Source organism: Cyprinodon tularosa, unplaced genomic scaffold (assembly GCF_016077235.1).
Source record: "Cyprinodon tularosa strain WSP-4 unplaced genomic scaffold, ASM1607723v1 ctg197, whole genome shotgun sequence".
In the NCBI taxonomy this organism is placed as follows: Eukaryota; Metazoa; Chordata; class Actinopteri; order Cyprinodontiformes; family Cyprinodontidae; genus Cyprinodon; species Cyprinodon tularosa.
The window spans coordinates 236,322-257,883 of record NW_024038720.1 but is presented as its reverse complement, the minus strand read 5'-3'; the positions used below and the strand labels follow the sequence as shown (position 1 = coordinate 257,883).

At 37.8% G+C, this 21,562-nt stretch overlaps 2 protein-coding genes across 3 annotated transcripts; one reads left to right on the top strand and one right to left on the bottom strand.

The window, feature by feature from the left end:
• Positions 1–653: 653 nt before the first annotated feature.
• calca (calcitonin/calcitonin-related polypeptide, alpha) lies at positions 654–4,941 on the bottom strand. 2 transcript variants are annotated; one of them, XM_038283893.1, is made up of 5 exons: positions 4,845–4,941; positions 4,293–4,381; positions 3,990–4,115; positions 2,784–2,959; positions 654–1,891 (listed from the first exon to the last, which is right to left on the bottom strand). In XM_038283893.1, exons 2-4 carry the CDS (start codon positions 4,373–4,375, stop codon positions 2,797–2,799), a joined length of 372 nt encoding a protein of 123 aa, XP_038139821.1. In that variant the 5' UTR covers positions 4,376–4,381; positions 4,845–4,941; the 3' UTR covers positions 654–1,891; positions 2,784–2,796. The 2 variants fall into 2 exon arrangements, with proteins under 2 accessions (XP_038139821.1, XP_038139820.1); XM_038283892.1 differs by lacking the exons at positions 654–1,891; positions 2,784–2,959 and adding an exon at positions 3,168–3,497.
• Positions 4,942–16,272: 11,331 nt separating this feature from the next.
• LOC119782678 (vitamin D 25-hydroxylase) lies at positions 16,273–20,819 on the top strand. The gene is made up of 6 exons (XM_038283739.1): positions 16,273–16,623; positions 16,996–17,137; positions 17,237–17,869; positions 17,958–18,287; positions 19,462–19,721; positions 20,133–20,819. The coding sequence occupies exons 1-5, from the start codon at positions 16,303–16,305 to the stop codon at positions 19,677–19,679; spliced, it is 1,644 nt and encodes a 547-aa protein (XP_038139667.1). The 5' UTR covers positions 16,273–16,302; the 3' UTR covers positions 19,680–19,721; positions 20,133–20,819.
• The last annotated feature ends 743 nt before the right edge of the window (positions 20,820–21,562 follow it).

Here is a 21,562-nt window from a genome sequence, read left to right as displayed (position 1 = left end):
GTTATATATTAATAATTATCATATAACTTAGATTTCAATATAAGAACTGAATGTTTTAAAAACCACCAGCTTCAGTGATGAGGCTTGGTGTAGCCTGATTTCTGCTCTTATCTTGGATTAGTCATTTGACTTTTTCTCATCTTCTTCATTGTTCTAAACGGCATCCTCCCTTCTTTTTTTTTGTTTGTTTTGTGTTGGTTGATCTGGTCTACAGTTTTGAATACATATTTATTCTTCCAGGCTATATATCATGCTTCCCTCTATAAGTTCAAAAAATAGTTTTAATTCTTACACATTTCCTGGAATATTAACTCCCATAAACTAGTTTTTACTTCTAATTATCTATTTTGCTTCTAAACAAGGAGATATACCAACTGCTTTCAGATTGTAGTTTACTGTTTTTACAAATAATTTCATGATAAATAGAGGTAAAGAGTTTTCTATTTTCAGATTCAGTTAAATGAATCCCAATGTACTGAACGTGATTAGACACTGACCTGTGCTGTAAGTCTCATCACCATATCTGAAACTGAACTGTATAACAATTGTATTTGAGATGAACATCCTGTACAAACTCAGTAACATTCAGTGAAAGTTGTGGTCTGAACCCTAAAAATATGAAATAAAATGTTTTCTTATGGTGTAGTTAAGGCTCCTTAAAGAACTTTGACAACTTTGTTTTTCTTGAAGTCACATGTCTAGTTGTGATATCTCTTTAATGAGTATTAATCATGTGTATCAGACTGAAAGGTTTGAGGGATAAAGTTCAGCTTGTGTGATAAATCAGATTTTAGCCTTATCAAAAAGTCCACTTTTACAATGTGTGCCTAAAGATTTAGTGAAAGGTCGCTCTTGTCTCCTAAAAACCAGAGTTTTCTCTGGTCAGTGTAGACATAGAGACTTTTGTCTCTGTCAGTCAAGTCATTAACTTGTGGAAGCAAGATGTTTCCCTAATTGTGCAATCATTGTGTGCTGTGTTAAATTTGCTAATGTGGCTGAAGTTGAATGAAGTGGAAAATGTCTATGAAGTCGTTTCCTCAAGGTAAAACTCGTCTTTTATCAATTGATTTTTCCAGACTTTTTTTCACCATTATTAGCAATATCATCAGTAGTATTCTGAGTATGCAATAATTCTTCATAGAAAGCATTTATACAAATTTCCATAAGTAAAGCTTATAAGGTTGTTCTTATGATCACAGACATATTTTAGATAACAGTCATGACTTTTATAGCAACCACTAGAAGGTAAAATTAGTCAGCTGTTGCACATAAATGCTAATATAACATACATGTGTCTACTCTCCAAGAACCCAGTAATTATATGGTTAGTGTAAATATACCATATTACACATATATATTAACATATGCATGTTTCTTTCTGAATGTGAATGAATCCAAACAACTGGATGGAACTTCTGACTATACAGTAGCTATTCAATACAGTTACACAGGATAGCAGAATTTAGCTAAAATACTATTTATTCCTACATTTCATTCATAATTGTCCAAACAGTTAGATCCATGAATAGATCCTCTACAGGTAAAAGATTTCAACCACTATGAAATCCTAAGAAGAGTTTTATAACAAGGTACACACAACCACAAACTATTTTCCGACATTTGTGTTTCAAAGTATAGGATTTCTATCTAGACACATGGCAGTGAGTAGTCACAGGTGAAACAGTCAAGACAGAAAAGTTTAGCCTTTTTCCTTATCTCTATGAGCAGCATAGAATTTCCTGTTGTCTAAACACCAACAACATACTGTAGTTTAAAAGAAAGACACATATCAATGTTGGTATAGAATAGTTTCAAGAGGGAACGGTTGCTTCTTCAGGAGATGCTTCTGATGTTGGAAATGTGTCACTGAAGATAAGAATTCTCTAGGAAGCTAAAAAGAGGGAAGAAAAACAGAGGAAAGGCTTTAGATTTTTATTGATGACTGAAACACCTGAAGAATCAAAGAAATTATCCATTAAGTATTTTATACATCATTTAAAAAGCCTTAATATTTGTGTAGAACTCAATTTCTTTATTTCAGAGGGCTATGATTGTATATACATGGATATATATATATACATATACATTTTTAAACAGCTTTAGGATTTTTCGGTTTATCTGTAAATTTACAAATACAGACAAAAAAACATTTCTAGTTTAGCAATACAAGCTGCAGGACCCCTCACGCCTATTAGGATTGCTGGAGATGGTTTAAAAGCTCAAAATAATCTCTAACTAGAAAAACCACTGATTTCAGCTCATGCGGTTTTTGGAGGTAGTTTTTTTTTTTTTTTTTTTTTTTTTACTTGTTTATTTTCACAAAAATTGGTGCAATGAATATGAACAACTTTCACATAAATTAATCCCACATTGCAAAAACAAGTTTCTTAAATTAAGTGTATTTACCTTAATTTGAATAGGTTAATAACATTATTTGCCAATGGAATTAGTATTTTTACTGTTGAAATAAGATAATCAGGTAATATGCACTTGAAATATGACAGAGGGAATTGTTTTTTCTTATTTTAAATGTAAATTATCTTGTTCCGTTGGCAAAGTGTCCCACCTCCTCAATTCAAGAAAAAACTTATTTTAAGAAATATAACTTATTTAGATTTCAGTTTTTTGCAGTGAAGGCAGATTTATGAGGTTTATTTTACACACAGCAGGTTAGTTATAAAGGTTTCAGATTCATGATACCCGAACACTAGAGCAGATACATTTCATTCTCTGTCCTAACTCCGTTATAACTACCTATCTTTGAATTAGGGTTATTAACATACCATGTTTCTGGTCTCACATAAGGCCATGCCGCTTCCTTCTGCCAAACGCCTGGGCACCAACATTTGTAGGGACAAAGTTGCTGTATCCAAGTCCACCTGAGCGACTTAAAAAGTCGGCCAAGCGGTGTGTCACACAGGTGGCCGTGTTGCATGCCCGTTTTTGTGCTGTCGAGTTGCTTGTGGAAAAAAGGGGGCAAAGACAAAAAAGTTTGAGAGGGGATGTAATGAAGGTGAGCAACAATATCCATTACTATTTCCTTTTACTGTTCATAAAGCTTGCTCCAACCGCATTGTTGGGGGGGAAGAATCAGTTTGATGATAAAAATTAATCAAATAGGAAAAAAGAACATCACAACTAAGAAAAAAAATACTACAAGGCAGGACTTTAACTGTCAACTTTTTTATTATATTGAACATATTGCAGCAGTTTTAGATTCGTTTTCATTATCATTTTGAGTCATAAAAGATTTTTTGAAGGAAAATACACAAACAAAAACAGACCAAAAAAAAAATGATTGACTGTAAATCTCAGAATTTCTATTTTATGTGCTGATGTAGTTTTCATATAGCTCAGAAAGGCTTCTCCTCTTGCCAGGGGTCCCTGCTCCCACATCAGTACGAGGATAGGTTTGCAGTTTGTGAATATCCTGGGAGAGTCTGCCAAGCACACATGTGCTCAAGCCGGTGCAGCGTTTTGACACAGGTCTACTCCAACTGTTGGAGATGGAGAGAAACATGCAAAGGCTTACAGGACAGTAACATGCAGATATTGACCTGTGGTTACATGCATTTACGAAACAGCTAACTGTGATATGATACAGACATGCTGAACAACCCAAACAGTGTGTGAAGTTTTTTGACCAAAGTGAGACGGTAGAAGTTGTATGCCATCTTGTGGTGATTAGTCTGTCGTGCATATTTTCTGTTCGTTAGCAATATACTGTATCATCAATATTCTGAACACATGCCAAACTGCAAGCAATGTTTTTAAACTGATGTGACATTGAATGAGTCAATGAATGTATGATTAACTTTAGTACATGCAGTCAATTATTTTTCTGTTAGTGGTAAATCCCTATTTATACCTGTAAAATGATCATCAAGCTCAAATGTTGGATGGATCTGTACACAGATCTCAATTACATTTTTTTTAGATCAGAAAAGATCAGCAAACCAAAGATGTGCTGGATTTAAAAAAAGCCTTACCTCTCCCCATCAGCTGCTTGTTGGGTCGCTTCATCTGAGCTTATCTGCATGAACTCCTTGATAGCTCTGAGTAACGTCTCAGTATCCTTGTTCAGTAGTGTGACCCCATCTGACCTGGACTCCTTACTAGTTGAGAAAACACTCATTCAATTGGTGCATTGATCTCTGTGCATCTGACACAAATATTGGGTAAAATGATTGTTCACATGATAAGTTACCTTAAGTGGTACATGTAATCTTACGGACACGAACAATCCAATTTAGATAAAGAGTTTCTAACATCTATCATGCTCCAGCTCTCACCTGGATAGTGCTGCGTCTGAGGAGGTCTGACAAAAAATTAGAGCATAGCCAAGAAGGAGGGTCCTGAGTTTAAACATGCTCATGATTCCCTGTAAAGAGAGAAAAAGAAAACACAGATTTATTGATAAAATGTATGCAAAACCAACAAGGAATGTGTTTACTGCTTCACATTTAACTCAACCTACAGACATTTTAGATGAAAAGTAAAATTACTTAAAAATTGAGAGTTTTTTCAGTTTTAAATATATAAGCTTTATTATTATTTAACTCTGTTTCTCTGTTTGGTTTTCTCCCCTCACAATATTATAGCCATGGTTTTTAAGGTTGTGCAGTAATGATCAACAGTAATTCAAAGATTACAGTGGCTTCAGTAACAGAGATAGATGCAGTTTAACCTATTAGATATATAAAGCAAAGCAATTTAAATGCAGCAGAGCCACTTTTCACTTCTTTCTGTTTTCTTCTTTCTATATCCCATCATAAGATAAATTGTTTGCTCAAAGAAAAATCTAATTATGAAAAAAGATAAATAATTGTATCTTTTTTACGTACCTTGCAGTTAACGATCTTCTGCTACTGGAGATGTAGATGATGTGATGATAGTGTATCTGTTGAGCTTCCTCACAGTGAGCAGTTTTATATATGTCCCACATGGATTATTGTAATTTGTGAGCAAACACTTGATTATACTTCATTGGGCAGTCCAGTGCATGCTTCAAAGCTTCGGACCAATCAGAGGTACTGTGTAATTTATAGCAACCAAATAAGAACTTGTATGCAAATCAAACTGCTTCATCGTCATGATGCTCTCAATTGACGAAAGATTTGCAAAGTTTGAACTCTAGAAGTGGCAGGTGCATCCAGGCAAAAACATCAAAGTAAATCAACAGAGGCAGGGAACTCATTAATACAAGATGCTTCCTTGCACCAACTCGGACACAGCAAGCAGTCCAGGATATTTCCTGTCTTTTGCCCATAGACTGCTGGAGATAAGCACCAGCCCTTTAAAACCTGATGGATAAGCAGTAGAAGATGGATGAAAGGATGACCAAACCATCCCCACTCTTCCATCTCTCTTGGGTTGGACTGAGAACTTTTCAAAAAGAGCCTAAAATCTTATAGAACATAAGAAAATAGAACAATTTTATTTGGTTTTTAGAAATGTAAAAGGCATTAGGGAGAACTTCAAACATTAAGATTTTTATGTATAGAAAAAATTAAATAAATAATTATTTTCTCAATGCAATGGTAATTTATCAGAGTGAAATCTATTTTTGTGGAACAGTCTGTGTAAAACATGATCAGGTTCTACTAATGTTTAGCCAGAGCCAGAGAGAAGAAGGGTTGCGCGTCTTCTATGTGGCCTGCAAATACGCTCATTTCACTAAAAGGCCCATCTACTTTAATGGGTTTCCCTTGTGACGCAAAAACTAACTAGAAGGCAGGATGCGTTATGATACATCCTGCACTGTTGTAACATGAGGGAATAAGAGGAAAAACTGAAACCAGCAGCCAACTAATCTCCACAAAGAAACATAATGGACATCAAATAATGAAAAGGTGTAGTTTATTCATTGGGTGCTCCCTGTGATACTATTGGTAATGATTTGTAATTATCATGCTGCTATCTGGGTAGTCGTATAGCCCAACACAGAGTTATTCCGAGATTATCTAAATGAGATGAACATGGAGTTCATAATGAAGAATTAAACTTATTGCTGATGATTCTATTAAAGAGTTGCTAATTTTATAAAAAAAAAAAAACTGCTCAATACTAAAAAAAAAAATTAAAAAGGGAAAGGAAAGTGTTTCTTTTGGCTTGGTTCTAATCTGTTAATATGTTGCATGCTTGAGGGGTGCTTTAAAAAACAAGGGGTTCCCCTAATTATGTTCCAAGGTGCATTTTGTGAGCAATTAAAAGCCTTTTGATTTATTTCAAGCACACTGATTTTAAAGCCTTTAAAGTGATAATAAGTTACTCTAGAGCAGAATTGGAATATGCATATTACGGCAGTATTTGAATGCATCTAAAAGCTTACAGGGAGGCTGTGGAGTGAGGTCAGAACATGAGCATTGTTGTCTGTTGAAAGTACTCTTTAGCTCACTGATTGGCGTGTTCTAGATCAACTGTGAAACTTTTTAATGAACTGCTGGAACAACCATCTCATTCGGCATTAAATGATTTAAGTCAACAGGTCTTAAAAGTTAAATGTTATCATGGGGGGGGGGGGGGGTTATTCATCTTAGATGTTGTAAAGATGGAAGAGCATCCATTTGACTTTATCAAGTCAATGTCAGACTGGCTAATATTTCTCTGACTTCTTTTAATAGGTATCAAAACAAATTTCGTAGTATTATTATGTAAGAAATGTACTGCACATCCAGTCCTTTTTCCAGTAAAAAAATAAAAAAATAAACATGGAAAATGATTAACAATTATAAGCTTGTCTTGAAATGTGGATTCTGGAACCAAGAATAAAACTAAGCATTAATATTTAACACTAAAAAAAATGTTTTTATTACAATTTAAACACAAAGCAACATAAATGTACCATTTAACACAATTTAAATGTCGAAATACAGAAGCATCCCTTGAATATAATGCAGATAATCTAATGCTACTCAAGGGTTAAGATTCATCACTAATTAATATAACCAAGAACACAAACTGATGCACAGAAAATAAATTTCAAAGGGAAAAGAAGTGTACACCAGGCCACACTTAGCTCCCACTGCACAGTGGGCACAAGTTGAGCATGAATTGTCTTGGAAAAATAATTACAACACAGGAGAGCAGTTTTGACGGAGAGGCCAGCATCACTCACTGCAATGCTTGTCAGAGACCGTCTCAGCTGAGTTCACTGGCAACTGGTCTGATTAAAAACAGTACTGAGCTTTGCATGGGCTGAAGAAGACATCGCATAAACAAATCTGGGATGCTACAAACAGGAAAAACAAAGAACTTAGACTTAGACAAACCTTATGGTCATTCTGTATACACAGAGTGTACAAAACGAAATTTCGATGCATACAGCTTTTCAACAGTGAATGAGCACCTTACATCAGTGAAATGAACATTTCCATTTATAAAGTGAGACTGTAATCAGAATGTAAACAGTGTAGGAGAAAAGGAAAACTAATTTAAAGACATGATGCAAAAGGCATTAATAAGCTAGGGTTCAGAGCAAAATAAATAAATAAATGTGGTGCAAAATAAAGTAGATCATTGAGTTGAGTTCTATTTAAAGGGATTTCAAAATTCGCCATGTAGTGCAAATTTGATGTTTACAAGTGTGATACAGAGTCTCGATTTATGACTTGATTAGAGTTTCAACAGTTCACCAGTCTTATGGCAGTGGGGGAAATGCTGTTGCAGAACCTGTTGGTCCTGCATCGAATGCTGCAAAGCCTCTTCCCAAAGGGCAGATGGGAGAACAGTCCATTGGGGGGGTGTGAGGGGTCGCTGATGATGTTACCGGCTTGGGACACGTAGTGCTGGGATGAAATGTCTTTATTGGAGGGACGAGGAACCCAGATGATCCCCTATATTTCAATTATTGTAAGAATCCAAGATTGTTGACTGAAATCTAATATCAGAAATGAGAGCTATAAAATTATGAATGTAGATGGAAAAAGAAAGATTTGAGGCCACATGCATGTATAATTACAGTGAATCTGACAGGACAATTGAAATTACACCTCTGTGAAAATCAGTGGAAGATGTAAAAGGGGTGTAATTATGACCAGGAAATTAAACCATTAATAAGTATTAAGTTAAGTGATTATGGGACCTCTAAAAGTTGTCCATAATCTAGTCCATGTTTTAAAAATAGTGTAAAGGACATAGGACAGGACATACTGTATAAAAGGATATTTGAAGAACTGTAAATGATGAACATCAAGTTAAGTATGCCACAGCTGCCCTGCATTCCAAATACAACATTTAAACACCTGCCTGGAAGCTACATAGGGATTACTAGTCCTCTTGGTGTTCCTGCCACAGCCATTAAGTTGTTAGAGTAAAGACCCTATAAACCATGTCTGTTTTGAAAAAGGCTTTGTTAGAAGATTTACCTAACAATTTCAAGTGTTCCTGGATAAAAAAAAAAAGTACATTAGGAGCACCCCTGTCAAAAGAGCCATGCAAAAAAAATATCACCTGTGGCCTAATCTGAAGGAAAACAGGAACAAATCCCATTTAAATTGAATCATTGCTCAACCTTTGTCAGTTTGAGCCTGAAAACACAAGACTGGGGGATTTGTTAAGGGTTAGAAGAAATCTCATGTAACTGCAAACATCAAAAGACAATGAAAAGAATTGTCAATCCCTTTATTTTCTTACCTAATTAAGGGTCAGAGGAGGTCGAACCCTGTTCTAGTAGTCAGCAAGCAAAAGATAGGTGTTGTACCTATCTTCTGAATGGTTAACAGCCCATCAAAAAGATCGTTGTTGTTTTTTCCTTTGTTTTGTTTTGCCACTTTAAATAATGCAGAATCTTAATATGCACATTATCATTCTTAGATGTATTAGATACAAATTAATTTACCACACAAACTGAGAATTTGTCAAGATAAAAGGAGAGATTTATCTTTCTGTGGGAAATGTGTGTTTAATATTCTCAGTTAATCAGCTCTGGGTCATAGAGATCCATCATAAAGTGTGCTGGATGAAAGAGGGGCTTTAGGGCTGTTATAGAGGGGCCCAGAAATATAATCAGAGAACTTAAATGGAGTTGTGACAACTTTTTGCTGCTTATTAGGAATTGAGTAATAGATCTATAGCACAGACGTTTTCACTACAAGAAGTTACATAAGTAAAAGTTGAAAACTAACATCAGGTGTTGCTTAAAAACCATGATAACATTACAATCCACTAACCTTATTTTGCCTCCAGGCAGACATATTTGTAATTGTTAAACTGACTGTGGTTCAGTGTCTCATTATTGTTGGGCATGTAGGTGGCGCAGTGGATAGCTCGCACAAACCATGTACAGAGGCCTTAGTCCTCAACATGGCCGCAGGTCTCTTCCCCGTTCTCATACCCCCTATTCTATCAACCTACTGTAAAAAAAAAAATCAAGCCACTAGAGCCGTAAAAACTCAAAAAATATAAATAAATATACAGACTCTCAATATTGGTATTGCTTTAATTTCGGCAACCATAATGGCCAGGGTGGTGAAGTTCCCCCTGATATGAGTCATAACCTACTTTTGCTCAGGGAAACTGCAATAAGGAAGCATAGCGTTTTAAATATTACAGTTACTTATTTGATATCTGCAAATTTATACTCCCTTAGGGAGATAGAAAATTGTTTTTATTTGTTTGTAATAAGGTCAAATGTAGAATTAAACCAGCTTGTTGCAGCATAAATACATGTATGGCAAAGGACGATAAAATGTTATTGTTCATTGTGACAGACAATCTTGTCTCTTACGGGTTGACAAAGGCTGAAAAAACTTATGGTCTCTGGTCTGATCAGATTATAGGTAAATGAACTTTAATAGTAATATCACATGAACTCATTGTTCAGCCTACAATTTAACACATTAATTTTTATAATTAAGGATCAGAGGGTGTGTATCATAATGCATAGCTCTGTGAAATTACTGTATACTTGATTTGTTTTTTGATTTTCCACATTAGATTGTATTGCAGGAAACATTCAAGTAATATTAAGGCTTATTATATCAAACTTCCTTCAGAAGCCACACAAGTCAGCAACAAATACTTTGAGAAATTTAAGATGAGGCCTCAGACTGCCCTGTTGATTTTATTATTATTTTTGCTGAGGTGCAATTACAGTGCAGCCACATAGTACAATGACCTTTCATCAAGCTAAAACCTCACAAGGGTCAATCTTTTATGCAGTTTCTCCTGTTTTCTGCCAGGGTCACGGTAGAGTTGGTACCTATCTGCACCTTTTTGCCCATAGGAGCACACCCTGGTCAGGTTGCAGTCTGTCGCAAGCCAACACAGAAATACACAGAGACATAAAGCTATGCACACTCACAACTAAGGATACGTTACACACGTCAATTACCCTAACAGTCATGTTTTTGGACTGTGGAAGGGAGCCAGAGTACCCAGAGGGAACCCACACACCAAAAGGGAGCACATGCCGAAAGTCCTTAGGCCAGAAAACTAAGCCAGGACCTTCTTGCTGCAAGGCAACAGAGCTACAAGCTGTGCCATTGGGCAGCCAAGTTTCAATCAATAAATCAGTTTTTGGTAATAAAAGCATATTTTGTAAGATGTAATAGTTTTAATTTTCATAAAAGCGTGCTAAGTCTATATTTATCATCAAAACCACATATTAACATAGACTGTAGAAAGCACAGTTACTTGTTTTTTTCTTACAGTCTTTAATGTTATGGCATGGTGCATGTGTCCTGTTTAAGGTCAGTTAAGATTAGAAAAATTATTAGATATGCCAAATAACAGAATGATAATTTAAGAACTTTACACATAAATCCTTGAACTTTCTTTATCGGTGATAGCTACATTGATAGATTTTTATCTAAGAGTCAAGGACCTTGATTGGTGCCCAGCCCACATGGCTTATTAGACACTATCAAACAATAAAGAGTACAACAGCAAAATGGCAAACTACTAAACAAAGCATGACATAAAAAGAACCCTTAAAATTGCAGATACATACAGAGAGACACTCGGGTGTAGAGAGGGGCAGAAGTCTCCACCGACAACTAACTGGTGGTGAGTTGGCTCCGATGGTGAGGGAGGACTCCGGTCAGACCTGGTAGGCCCAAACGTATTGTGAGGGTTTGCTGGGAATGACTGGCAGAGTTCCCCATGAGAAGAAGCCCACCTCCAGGAGAGCTTTGAACACATTCCGAGGGAGGTGGGGGACACTGAATCTGAGTGGGCTATGTTCTGTGCCTCTATTGTTGAGGTAGCTTGTTGGAGCTGTGGCTGCAAGGTTGAAAGTGCATGTCGCAACGGCAACCATGGAACACACTGATGGACAGCAGCGGTGAGGGAAGCTGTCGGGGTCCTAGTGGGGTTTCTGTGCTGCTGACCTCGATTCGGGACATCGTATGTAGGTGGGTGGATTACTTCGCAGGCCTCCTTAATCCCACCAACATGTCTTCCATTGAGGAAGCAGAGCCTCGGGCTCGGTCAGGTTATCCCATCTCTGGTGCTCAGGTCACTGATGTGATTAAAAAGCTCCTTGGTCGCAAGGCCCCAGTGGTGGGTGAGATTCGCCTTGAGTACCTTAAAGGAATAGTACACCCAAAACATGATTAGCCTTCATTTTCTACTCACCCCCATGCTGAACAACACTCTGGAGTACTTTTTTGATATCTCAAATGCATCTGGAGATCTGGGAGGCTTCTTGCTGTCTGCTGACATTCAAATAATGGAGGTCTATGGTGCCCGAGACAGAAAGGTCCATAAAAGTCCACAAAAACGTGTCAATATTCCTCCATGCTGCTCGTCCAATGTATTCCAAGTGTCCTGAGTGGGTAGCATCCAGAATTTACTCGAAACGAAGTAATTTAGAATGTTTTTAGAGCATAAACAGTAGTGAATAGTATTTCCTAAAAGCGCGTTCACGAGTCTACGGAAACCGCGGCAGACCAAACCAGACGAAAGTGCGCATTCAGCTCGGCAAAGAACTCATGCTCTTCCTCAACACTGAAGTCCTCAGACATTTTTCTTTCGTTGTTTCTTTCTTTGCACAGGTAAACAGCACATTTCTTCTTCTACGCTTGCATTATCAGCAGAGCAGACGCTGAATGCGCACTTTCCTCTGGTTTGGTCTGCCGGCTTCCGTAGCGTCCTGAATGCGCTGGCGCGCGCTTTCAGGAAATACTATACACTACTGTTTATGCTCTAAAAACATTCTAAATGACTTCGTTTCGAGTAAATTCTGGATGCTACCCACTCAGGACACTTGGAATACATTGGACGAGCAGTATGGAGGAATATTGACACGTTTTTGTGGACTTTTATGGACCTTTCTGTCTCGGGCACCGTAGACCTCCATTATTTGAATGTCAGCAGACAGCAAGAAGCCTCCCAGATCTCCAGATGCATTTGAGATATCAAAAAAGTACTCCAGAGTGTTGTTCAGCATGGGGGTGAGTAGAAAATGAAGGCTAATCATGTTTTGGGTGTACTATTCCTTTAAGGCTCTGGAAGTTGTGGGGTTGTGTTGGTTAACGCAACTCTGCAACATTGTGTGGACATCAGAGGTAGTTCCCCTGGATTGGCAAACTAGAGTGGTGGTCCCTCTATTCAAAAAGGGGACCAGAAGGTGTGTTCCAACTACAGAGGAACCACACTCTTAAGCCTCCCTGGTAAGGTCCATTGCAGGGGATATTGGTCCGTAGTAAGTCAGACATGTTTCTGATGAGGGTTGCACTCTGCCACGGTTGCTCCTCATCACCAATTCTGTTCATAACTTTTATGGACAGAATTTCTAGGTACAGCCAAGGTATTGAGGGGATCTATTTTGGTGGCCTGAGGATTGCGACTCCGTTATTCGCAGATGATATGCTTCTATTGGCTTCATCAGGGCGTGATCTGCAGCTCTGACTCAAGCAGTTCGCAGCCAAGTGTGAAGCAGCCTGGATGAGCTTTGGGTCCAAAAGAATGAGATCCTGGATACAAGCAGCTGAAATTTATTTTCTCCGTAGTGTGTCTGGGCTCTCCCTTAGAGATAGGGTGAGGAGCTCAGTCATCCGGGAAGGACCCAGAGTAGAACCGCTGCTCCTCCCCATCGAGAGGAGCAAGTTGAGGTGATTCAGGCATCTGGTTAGGATGCCTCCTGGATGTCTCCCTGGTGATGTGTTCCAGGAACGTTTTACTGGGAGGAGGCCCAGGGAGGGACCCAGGACACGCTGGAGGGAGTATGTTTCTCGGTTGGCCTGGGAGCGCCTTGGGATTCCCCCAGAGGAGCTGCCCCAAGTGGCTGGGCAGAGGGACATCATGGCCTCCCTACTGAAGCTGCCCGCGACCTGACCCTGGATAAGCAGAAGAAGATGGTTGGATGGATACAGAGACAATAGTTCATCATATGGGATACAAAATACTTTGTTGCAGATAGCAGGTATTTTCCACAAATGTTGCCAGAACAAAATCCTCCTTTTCAGACAACCAGCGCAGAATCTCTGCTTCATCTTTCCAAGATAAATAAGGACTTTTTAGCTGAATTGATTCAGAAAGGGAGTTTCTTATGTCACAGTATAAAGTACAATAAAGAACAAAACGAAAATCCTCTTCCACAGCCTTGAGATAACAAAATTCACACAAGCTTTAAGTGTTCAGGTATTCCTTTCAATCAAGCAATACGTTTAACTCTTAGCGGCCAGCAAGTGGTGCACTCACACACTAGTTGTCCTCCTGTTGCTGCCAACAGCTACAATAGCTATTCCCCCCCCCCTCTTATGGCTTCATGTTTTTTTTTTCTTTTCCGTTAAGTTTTTGATTTTTCAAATATGTAACAGTTTTTTTCTATCTGCTACTTTATCTAAACATTTTTACCCTCAACTTCGTGGGTGCATGAAAACATCTATAAATTTATATAAACTCTATGGTTAAGTACATTTATTAAGGTCTAAAGTTCTTCCTTTATCTTGCATTATTTAATTGTATTTAGCTATGTTATTCTGTCCCATAAGCAAGCAGAATAATTGCAGTAATCCTTTTTGTCTCCATGTAACTCTAAATTTGTAAATTTACCCTTCATAAGCATGCATTATTTGGTCTCACAATTTTCTAATAGAATACTAAACATGGTGTATGTAAACTTCTGAATTTTGAAAGAGTAATTAAACCTCCTTAAATTAATATTTAATTGTACCGGTATTTAAGAAAAATTAAGAAAAAAAATGGAAATTCTCACAGACCTAAAATGGCAAAGTGGTTTGTCAGACAATAGAAATAATGTTTTCTGTCTCGCCATTCAACTTCTTTTTTCAGCTGTATCTCTTCATTTTCTTGAATGTGCTTGCAGTATTATTCAACTTCTGGTGTCACACCTTTGCAAATTTAAAGTCCTTACAAATTTAGTAAACAGTTGATTGCCAGAAAATTTCATCCTATAGAAATACAAGCCATGTCACCATCCTGACATATCTAGGAAACGTTCCTCCTAACTATATTTACCAGATGTTATATTAGGAAGCTTGCATAAAGCAATTACGTCATCGAAGAGAATAATGTAGCCAAACAAATCTGAAACACTGGAAGTGCAGATTGGAGCATTTTAAAAAAGGCAAAAGAGAAACGCACCAGCTTGCTCAGCAGGGAGAAGAAACTGAATAAACGACTTTGACCTCATGTCTAAAGTAGGAACTAGTGGCAAGGAATGGATAATAAATCACACGGTGGAGAGCAGGGTTTTATAGTCTTACAAACTTGTTTTCAATTTGAATTGTCTGCTTACCCTAAGAAAAAATATATATTTTGAGCATCAGGTCATGTTTGTTTCTTTGTCTTAAGTTTGTTTTTTTAACTAAGATTTAGCTCCACTAAGGTGCTCAGATATCCAGGCCTGAGGCATACACTTATTAAAGTCTGGAATGCAGCACATGCCTTTACCTTTCACCTCTGAATGTAGAGCTTGACCTTCCCTAACCTTTACTGTGTTGGGGTGAAATAACCTGCAGGGGGTTACTGGGCCAAAGTCTGCCTGGCAACATTTAACCAGACTCTTGTTAAAAAAATAAAGACTAAAGATTTAATTTTTTTAAATCACCGCCATTTGCTTTTCCAAAAAGTTGAAAGTTGTGGATTTAGAAGATATAGTTTCTAAGTTCATTCCCCATCAAAATATATTTAAGATAACTTTTAAACTCACACTGATTTATGTGATTAATCCAAATCCTATGCAGCAACAGCCACGTTTTTAAAGCATCTGTGATGAGCCAAACATGAGCCTAAAAATTATATCTTTCTTATCAATTATTTTTTAACAAATGCCTTTTGCTTGTGTTTTAATGAAAAAAAAATAAATCACATCAACCTTAAAATCCTGGCTTCTTTCCTGAGGTTAATTCATGATCATGATGTTTATTTTTGCTTTTCCAAAAAACTCTTGCCAAATCTCTTCTTTCGTCAATACCTTGTGTTTTGCCAAGAGATGTGTAATTTAGTCAATAATACAATGCCTAACTCCACTTCCAAGAAATGCCAGTTTAACTAGAAATTATTTGATAAAGAGAGTAATTTATTTTATTTTATTGTATCTTTTTTGCTATAAGTAATATATGCTCTACTTAAGGAGAAGTAACAACCACCGCTGGGAGTAAAATAATTTCAAAATTATAAATCAGTTATTAAATGCATATGTGTCTTAAACCAAACCTGGGCTGCATTTTTTCTGTTCTTTACCAATGAATCTAAGAGTAATGCACTCACATGGAAACACTTAATTTAAAAGATCTGCAAAGGGATGTATTATTTCTAACTTGTTTATTTTTTTGAATAATTATGTTATAAAGCTAGAAACATTATTGATTTAAATGAGAAACCATCGTGGCAATGGTAAGTTTTAACCCTTAGATGATTGCATCTTTATGTAACTGTTCCTTTGACACTAGGTTTTTCTTCTAAGCAATTATTGGTCAAAGTGCTTGCAAAACCTTTTGCTGCTATTGTGATAAAAAAAAAGGAATGCTTAGCATGCATATGTTTTTTTTTTTCTTCCAAAAAATAAATTAGGATTTAACTGTCTGATGTAGATTAGGTATTTTGTCATTGGGAATCACATTGCATGCATGTGTTTTTAAGTCATAAATTGCAGATGCGCGACTTAAATTTAAGTTTTCAACTTTATATTACTATTTGTAGGATACATGAATGGTTTATGTGCATTTTGCAAAAGTTGTTTTGGTGTTTTAAAGCACCTTTCACAAAATCCAATTTAATACACATCTAACTGAGCCGGATTATTGATCAAGAGCAGAACAAAGTTCATCAACCGTTGACTCTAACTTTCTGGCCAATCTTGGACTTAGAGGCGGGGGATAGAATAAATGCAAGATGATACATATGCGGTTCAGTTCCTCGGAGGAGAACCGGGGTCGGGATAGATTTTTCCAGCAGGCAAAGGAGAGTTTTGCAAAGATGGTTTCCCTGAAATCTCCGTCCCTGATGCCGGTGACCGGCGCCGACGCGCTGCTCGGTCTGGGCTGCTTGGCTGCGGCTCTCCTCGCCTTCCTACTGGTGCGCCAGCTTGTCAAGCAGAGGAGACCCCCTGGGTTTCCTCCCGGTCCTTCTCCCATCCCTATCATAGGAAACATTTTTTCTCTTGCCACTGAGCCGCACGTCTTTCTCAAGAGGCAAAGCGAAGTTCACGGGCAGGTAAGACTTGATTTCCCTGGAGCAAAATGCACTTATTTAGAGCCGTAAACCTTGAGGGGTGCGACCCTCCACGCGTCGGAGAGCGCACGCTCATGGGATTAATTATGGAAGGAACAAAAGAGACTCGCCCAAACATTTGGCTGACTGGAGCATTTCATTGGAGGAGGACAGCTGACAAATCAGGGGCTACGAGAAAAGAAAATCTCCTCCCAAGTAGCCAGTCATCTTTTGAACCTAGCAAAAAAGATAATCTGAAAATGCATGCATATTTTGATTGAACCATGAACTTATTAAAAAAGTCACTTCCTGTGGATGAATTTATCCCTATTTCTAAAGTGATAACTTCATGTTTCTCTTTTTTTGTGTGTGCAGATTTTCAGTCTTGACCTGGGAGGCATCATGACTGTGGTGTTGAATGGTTATGACAGTGTAAAGGAGTGCCTTTATCACCAGAGTGAGGTTTTTGCAGACCGCCCCTCACTGCCTTTATTCAAAAAAATGACCAAAATGGGTGGTAAGCTGCTGGTTTATGTTTCTCCATCACTAGCTCATAATCTAAGACACTGGTTGGATTTTCAGTGATAGAATTCTACTTTTTTTCATATCTTCCAAGGTCTTCTTAATTGTAAATTCGGGAAAGGCTGGGTTGACCACCGCAAGCTTGCTTGCAACTCGTTCCGTTACTACGGCAGCAGCCAGAGACTATTTGAGAGAAGGATCACAGAGGAGTGCATGTTCTTTGTTGATGCAATCGACAGACACAAGGGAAAAGCCTTCAACCCCAAACACCTTGTGACCAATGCGGTGTCGAACATCACCAATCTGATCATTTTTGGACAGCGTTTCACCTACGATGACAGTAACTTCCAACATATGATCGAGATCTTCAGTGAGAACGTGGAGCTGGCTGTCAGCGGCTGGGCTCTCCTCTATAATGCCTTCCCTTGCATTGAATATCTGCCCTTTGGAAAACACCAGAAGCTCTTCCATAATGCTGCTGAAGTGTATGACTTCCTGCAGGAGGTTATAAAACGATTTTCCCATGGCAGGGTGCCCCATGCACCACGCCACTATGTTGATGCATATTTGGATGAGTTGGAGCGAAACACAGGAGATCCCAATAATTCTTTTACTTATGAGAACCTCATCTATTCAGTGGGTGAGCTCATTATCGCTGGCACAGAGACTACTACCAACACCCTGCGTTGGGCTATGCTGTACATGGCCCTCTACCCCAACATACAAGGTAGGTACAAGATGTCTTATCCTCAAATAAGGACAAAGCTATTCTCTTTTTAGTTAATGAATGATTGTCTCTGTTTTTCTGTGCAAAGAGAGGGTGCACAGGGAGATTGACAGTGTGCTGATCAATGGGAGGTCACCGTCTCTTGAGGACAAGCATAGGATGCCCTATGTGGAGGCCGTTCTGCATGAGGTTCTTCGTTTCTGCAACATCGTGCCTCTTGGCATCTTCCGAGCCACCTCCCAGGAAGCAAAAGTCAATGGGTACACAATTCCCAAAGGAACCATGGTGATAACAAACCTGTACTCTGTGCACTTTGATGAGAAGTACTGGACGGACCCAGTAGTCTTCTCACCGGAGAGGTTTCTGGACAGCAGTGGAAACTTCATGAGGCGAGAGGCCTTCCTTCCATTCTCTTTAGGTTAGTGAGTTTCTTCTTCTCTTAAAGAATAAAAACAAAACCTTTACTTACACTGGAAAACATCCAAATCTAGATAAGTCCTTTTTTCTTAAAATAAGTGCATTTGTTCTTGAATTGAGGAGATAAAAGAGACATATTGCCAATGGAACAAGACAATTTAGGTTTAAAATAAGAAAAGACAACTGCATTGTCTTATTTCAAGTGCATATTATCTAATGATCTTATTTTAAGAGTAAAAATACTCATCCCATTGGCAAATTATCTCATTAACCTACTCAAATCAAGGGTAAATACACTTAATTTGAGAAAATTGTACTTATTTCTAGATTGTTTTTGCAGCGTAGGCCCTAGGTATGCATTTATAAATGCAGTTAAGAATATGTTTTTTTTATTAACTGAGACCTAATCAATAGCGTTAATCTTGAATAACAGTAGAGGGTTTAAGTCTATTGTTGACCAGTTTATCAACAGAGCAAAGAAAGTTAAAAATAATTTGTGTGCATGTTTTATACAGTTAAAAAACATATGATTTGTAAAGTTGAAAAAATGTAAATTGAAACAAATATTTCCATTCATTTGATTCCAAAAAGGTTTGGAGATTTTATTCTCAGTTTCACTTTGAAAGAACAGAAGGATGTTCAGGTCCTTGAAACTTATTTAGGATTAAAACAAGTACCAGCACATTTTTAAACATTAAAAGTTGAATATCTTTTCCTGTCTTTTCTTAATAGAATTAGGTATTTCCTTTTCTACATAGTTTTATAACAAGCAAAATGACTGAATGAAATGCAGATCCTAAGTGGAGTCTTTGCAGTGTTTCATTGCAAGACATGTTACAAAATCCATCCTGCCCTTGATTTTTATGCATTGGCAGCACCAGTTAAAGCTGAAGTGTGTACTTTTCCCTTCCACAACCACACACATCATAATTTCCAGCTGTTATCGCTGATGACTTAGGCAGTCCTGCAAGAGTCAGAGATTACCAGAAAAATATAAATACTTAAGGAGCTAGTGTGTGTTATCTATTCAGAAGTTTCTTTTTCTGTGTGGAAAATTACACACAGGCCCATTATTGTGTTTTTATAGACTTTAATTCTTTATACCCCAAGAAATATTAATATTACATGTAGGAAGGCTGCACTGTAACTGTTAATGTATTGATTGTATTTTTCAGGTAAGCGTCACTGCGTCGGTGAACAGCTGGCCAGAATGGAAATGTTCCTCTTCTTTACCACCTTGCTGCAGAGGTTTCATCTTCATTTCCCCCCAGGCACCGTTCCAACTGTTACTCCCAAACTTGGAATGACTTTACAGCCGAAACCTTACTCCATTTGTGCTGTTCGCAGACAACAGAAGTTTCACAGCTCTGAAGACACTCCTTATCACAAATAGTTTTGTTGGCTGCTTTGCACAGCATGGCCTGTGGATATCGGTCTTTAAAGCTGAAGTCTGTAAGTTTTTAAAAATCACTTTTTTGTCATATTGGCTAAAACTGTCCCTATGCCCAGACAGCAGTACATGTGATATGTAACCTGTGAAAAAAAGTGCGTCAATTGGTACCGCCTACTGCCTGTATTTCAATCTGGAAAGAATAATTCGGGACGAGTCAAAACAACTAATCACAGCCAGAGGAGCGTCTGATGGAGTGTCAATCACAGCTCACACACGCTGAATCCCCCCCCCCCCCCCCTGGTCGCATGCGGTAGCCGCGCAGATGCTGTGAGAGGGGTGGAGCTTGGAGGTGGGGCATGAGTGAAGCAGAGAGGGTGGGGGAGTGGAGTGAAACCTGTTTTTCTTTAAATTTTCAGTCGAAGTCTGCTCTCTCCTCAATGTTGCAGACTGCAGCTTTAAAACTGACTTTTGAGTATCCGGATGCCCCTTGACACTTCAACACAATTATAAGTTTATTCAACTGATATAGATTTTTTTTTATATGAGCATATATGCATGTTTGCACAATAGTTTTAAACGGCAGGGGAGGCGACAGGTGCTGAAAGGACATCCTGGGAGCACAAGCAGACTATTGATTTAATTCCCTGAGCTCCTGCAACTAGAAAACGAAATTTCTGTGAACCTTGGCGCAGTGGGGACGGCTTAGGTCAATGATTTATATTATGTACACCAATGATGGTTCATAGCACTGATGTAGTAGGACAGCTTTGGGGAGATTAACGACACTAGATATTCATGCAGCTTGTGTCGGGCCAAATTGGACTAACAGATTTTCCAAGAAAGTTCTGAACAGTGTATTGGGATTGGCCCTGGGTCAAGATTTACAACATCTGGACTGACTCTGAACCTTTCTCCAGGGATAGCATTATTTGGAAAATCTATCTCTCAGAAAGCAAATGCAAAGCTGATGGAGTTCTAGAAACCAACTTTCCAACACTGGTTTCTGGTAAATGGTGCTTATCAGTACTAATATTGTACTGTGTTTTTATGTAAGATTAACATTTGTATGTTGTTGTTTTTTTTTTGCAATCCTGGTTGTGTTTCTTTTTGTGTATTCATAAAGTATTGTGACATTGAAAATTTCTCACTTTTTATTTAACCTCAGCAACAGAAATTTGAGCCTTAAATCCTTACAGATATTACTTTATCCATATAAAAAATTGGTTTATTAATTTAAGATTAAAACTATATTTTTCAATGCAGGGCCAGAAGAAATAATTCAAAAAAGAAGAGCTTGTGGAAAACTCAATCATACTCTTGTTCACATCAAAGAAAGTGAAGTGTTTCTTAATGTTAACTTAAGGTACAAAGGTAACTATTCTGTTTATAAAATGTTAAATTGTTGTGTTTCTATGAGGTCCATACTGTAACTTGAAAAAGAAAGTTCAAGAAAACAAAAGAAAGCTTTAACCAACTTGCAGCAGCAGCAGTGCACAAATGGCAAGCCCCCGGATCCAATATAGTGTCTGAAGCACAACTAAATATTACACAAGCTAGAGCAGTTTTTTTTTAATATATTAATAACAGCAGATGCTAACAAGAAACAGCTGCATTAATAATAGTATTGACTAAAGAATAAAAAAATACTATCTAAGGCATTTCCCAAGTGTTCTTTAGGAATTGGATTATATTTTTCCTCATTGTGTCTATTTGTGTGGGCGTTGGTGTTAGTATTGGATCACAGCTAGCTGCTTCAAGATGTTAGAAATAATTACTGTATGCTGACTCTGTTCACCATATGACTGGGGGAGTGTTGGCATAGTGGTTAGAGTAGTGCACTTGTGCTCTGAGAAGGTTGCAAGTAAACGGTTGGATCCTTTCAG

Bases quoted from the DNA above. Each gene is read 5' to 3' on its own strand.
- calca (XM_038283892.1), bottom strand. From the start codon at position 4,375: ATGAGCATGTTTAAACTCAGGACCCTCCTTCTTGGCTATGCTCTAATT. The intron at 4,116-4,292 runs GTGAGAGCTGGA...TTTCTCAACTAG, and splicing joins TCAGACGCAGCACTATCCAG to TAAGGAGTCCAGGTCAGATG. The intron at 3,498-3,989 runs GTAAGGCTTTTT...CATCTCCAACAG, and splicing joins CAAGCAGCTGATGGGGAGAG to TTGGAGTAGACCTGTGTCAA.
- LOC119782678 (XM_038283739.1), top strand. From the start codon at position 16,303: ATGATACATATGCGGTTCAGTTCCTCGGAGGAGAACCGGGGTCGGGAT. The intron at 16,624-16,995 runs GTAAGACTTGAT...TTGTGTGTGCAG, and splicing joins AAAGCGAAGTTCACGGGCAG to ATTTTCAGTCTTGACCTGGG. The intron at 17,870-17,957 runs GTAGGTACAAGA...TTCTGTGCAAAG, and splicing joins CCTCTACCCCAACATACAAG to AGAGGGTGCACAGGGAGATT.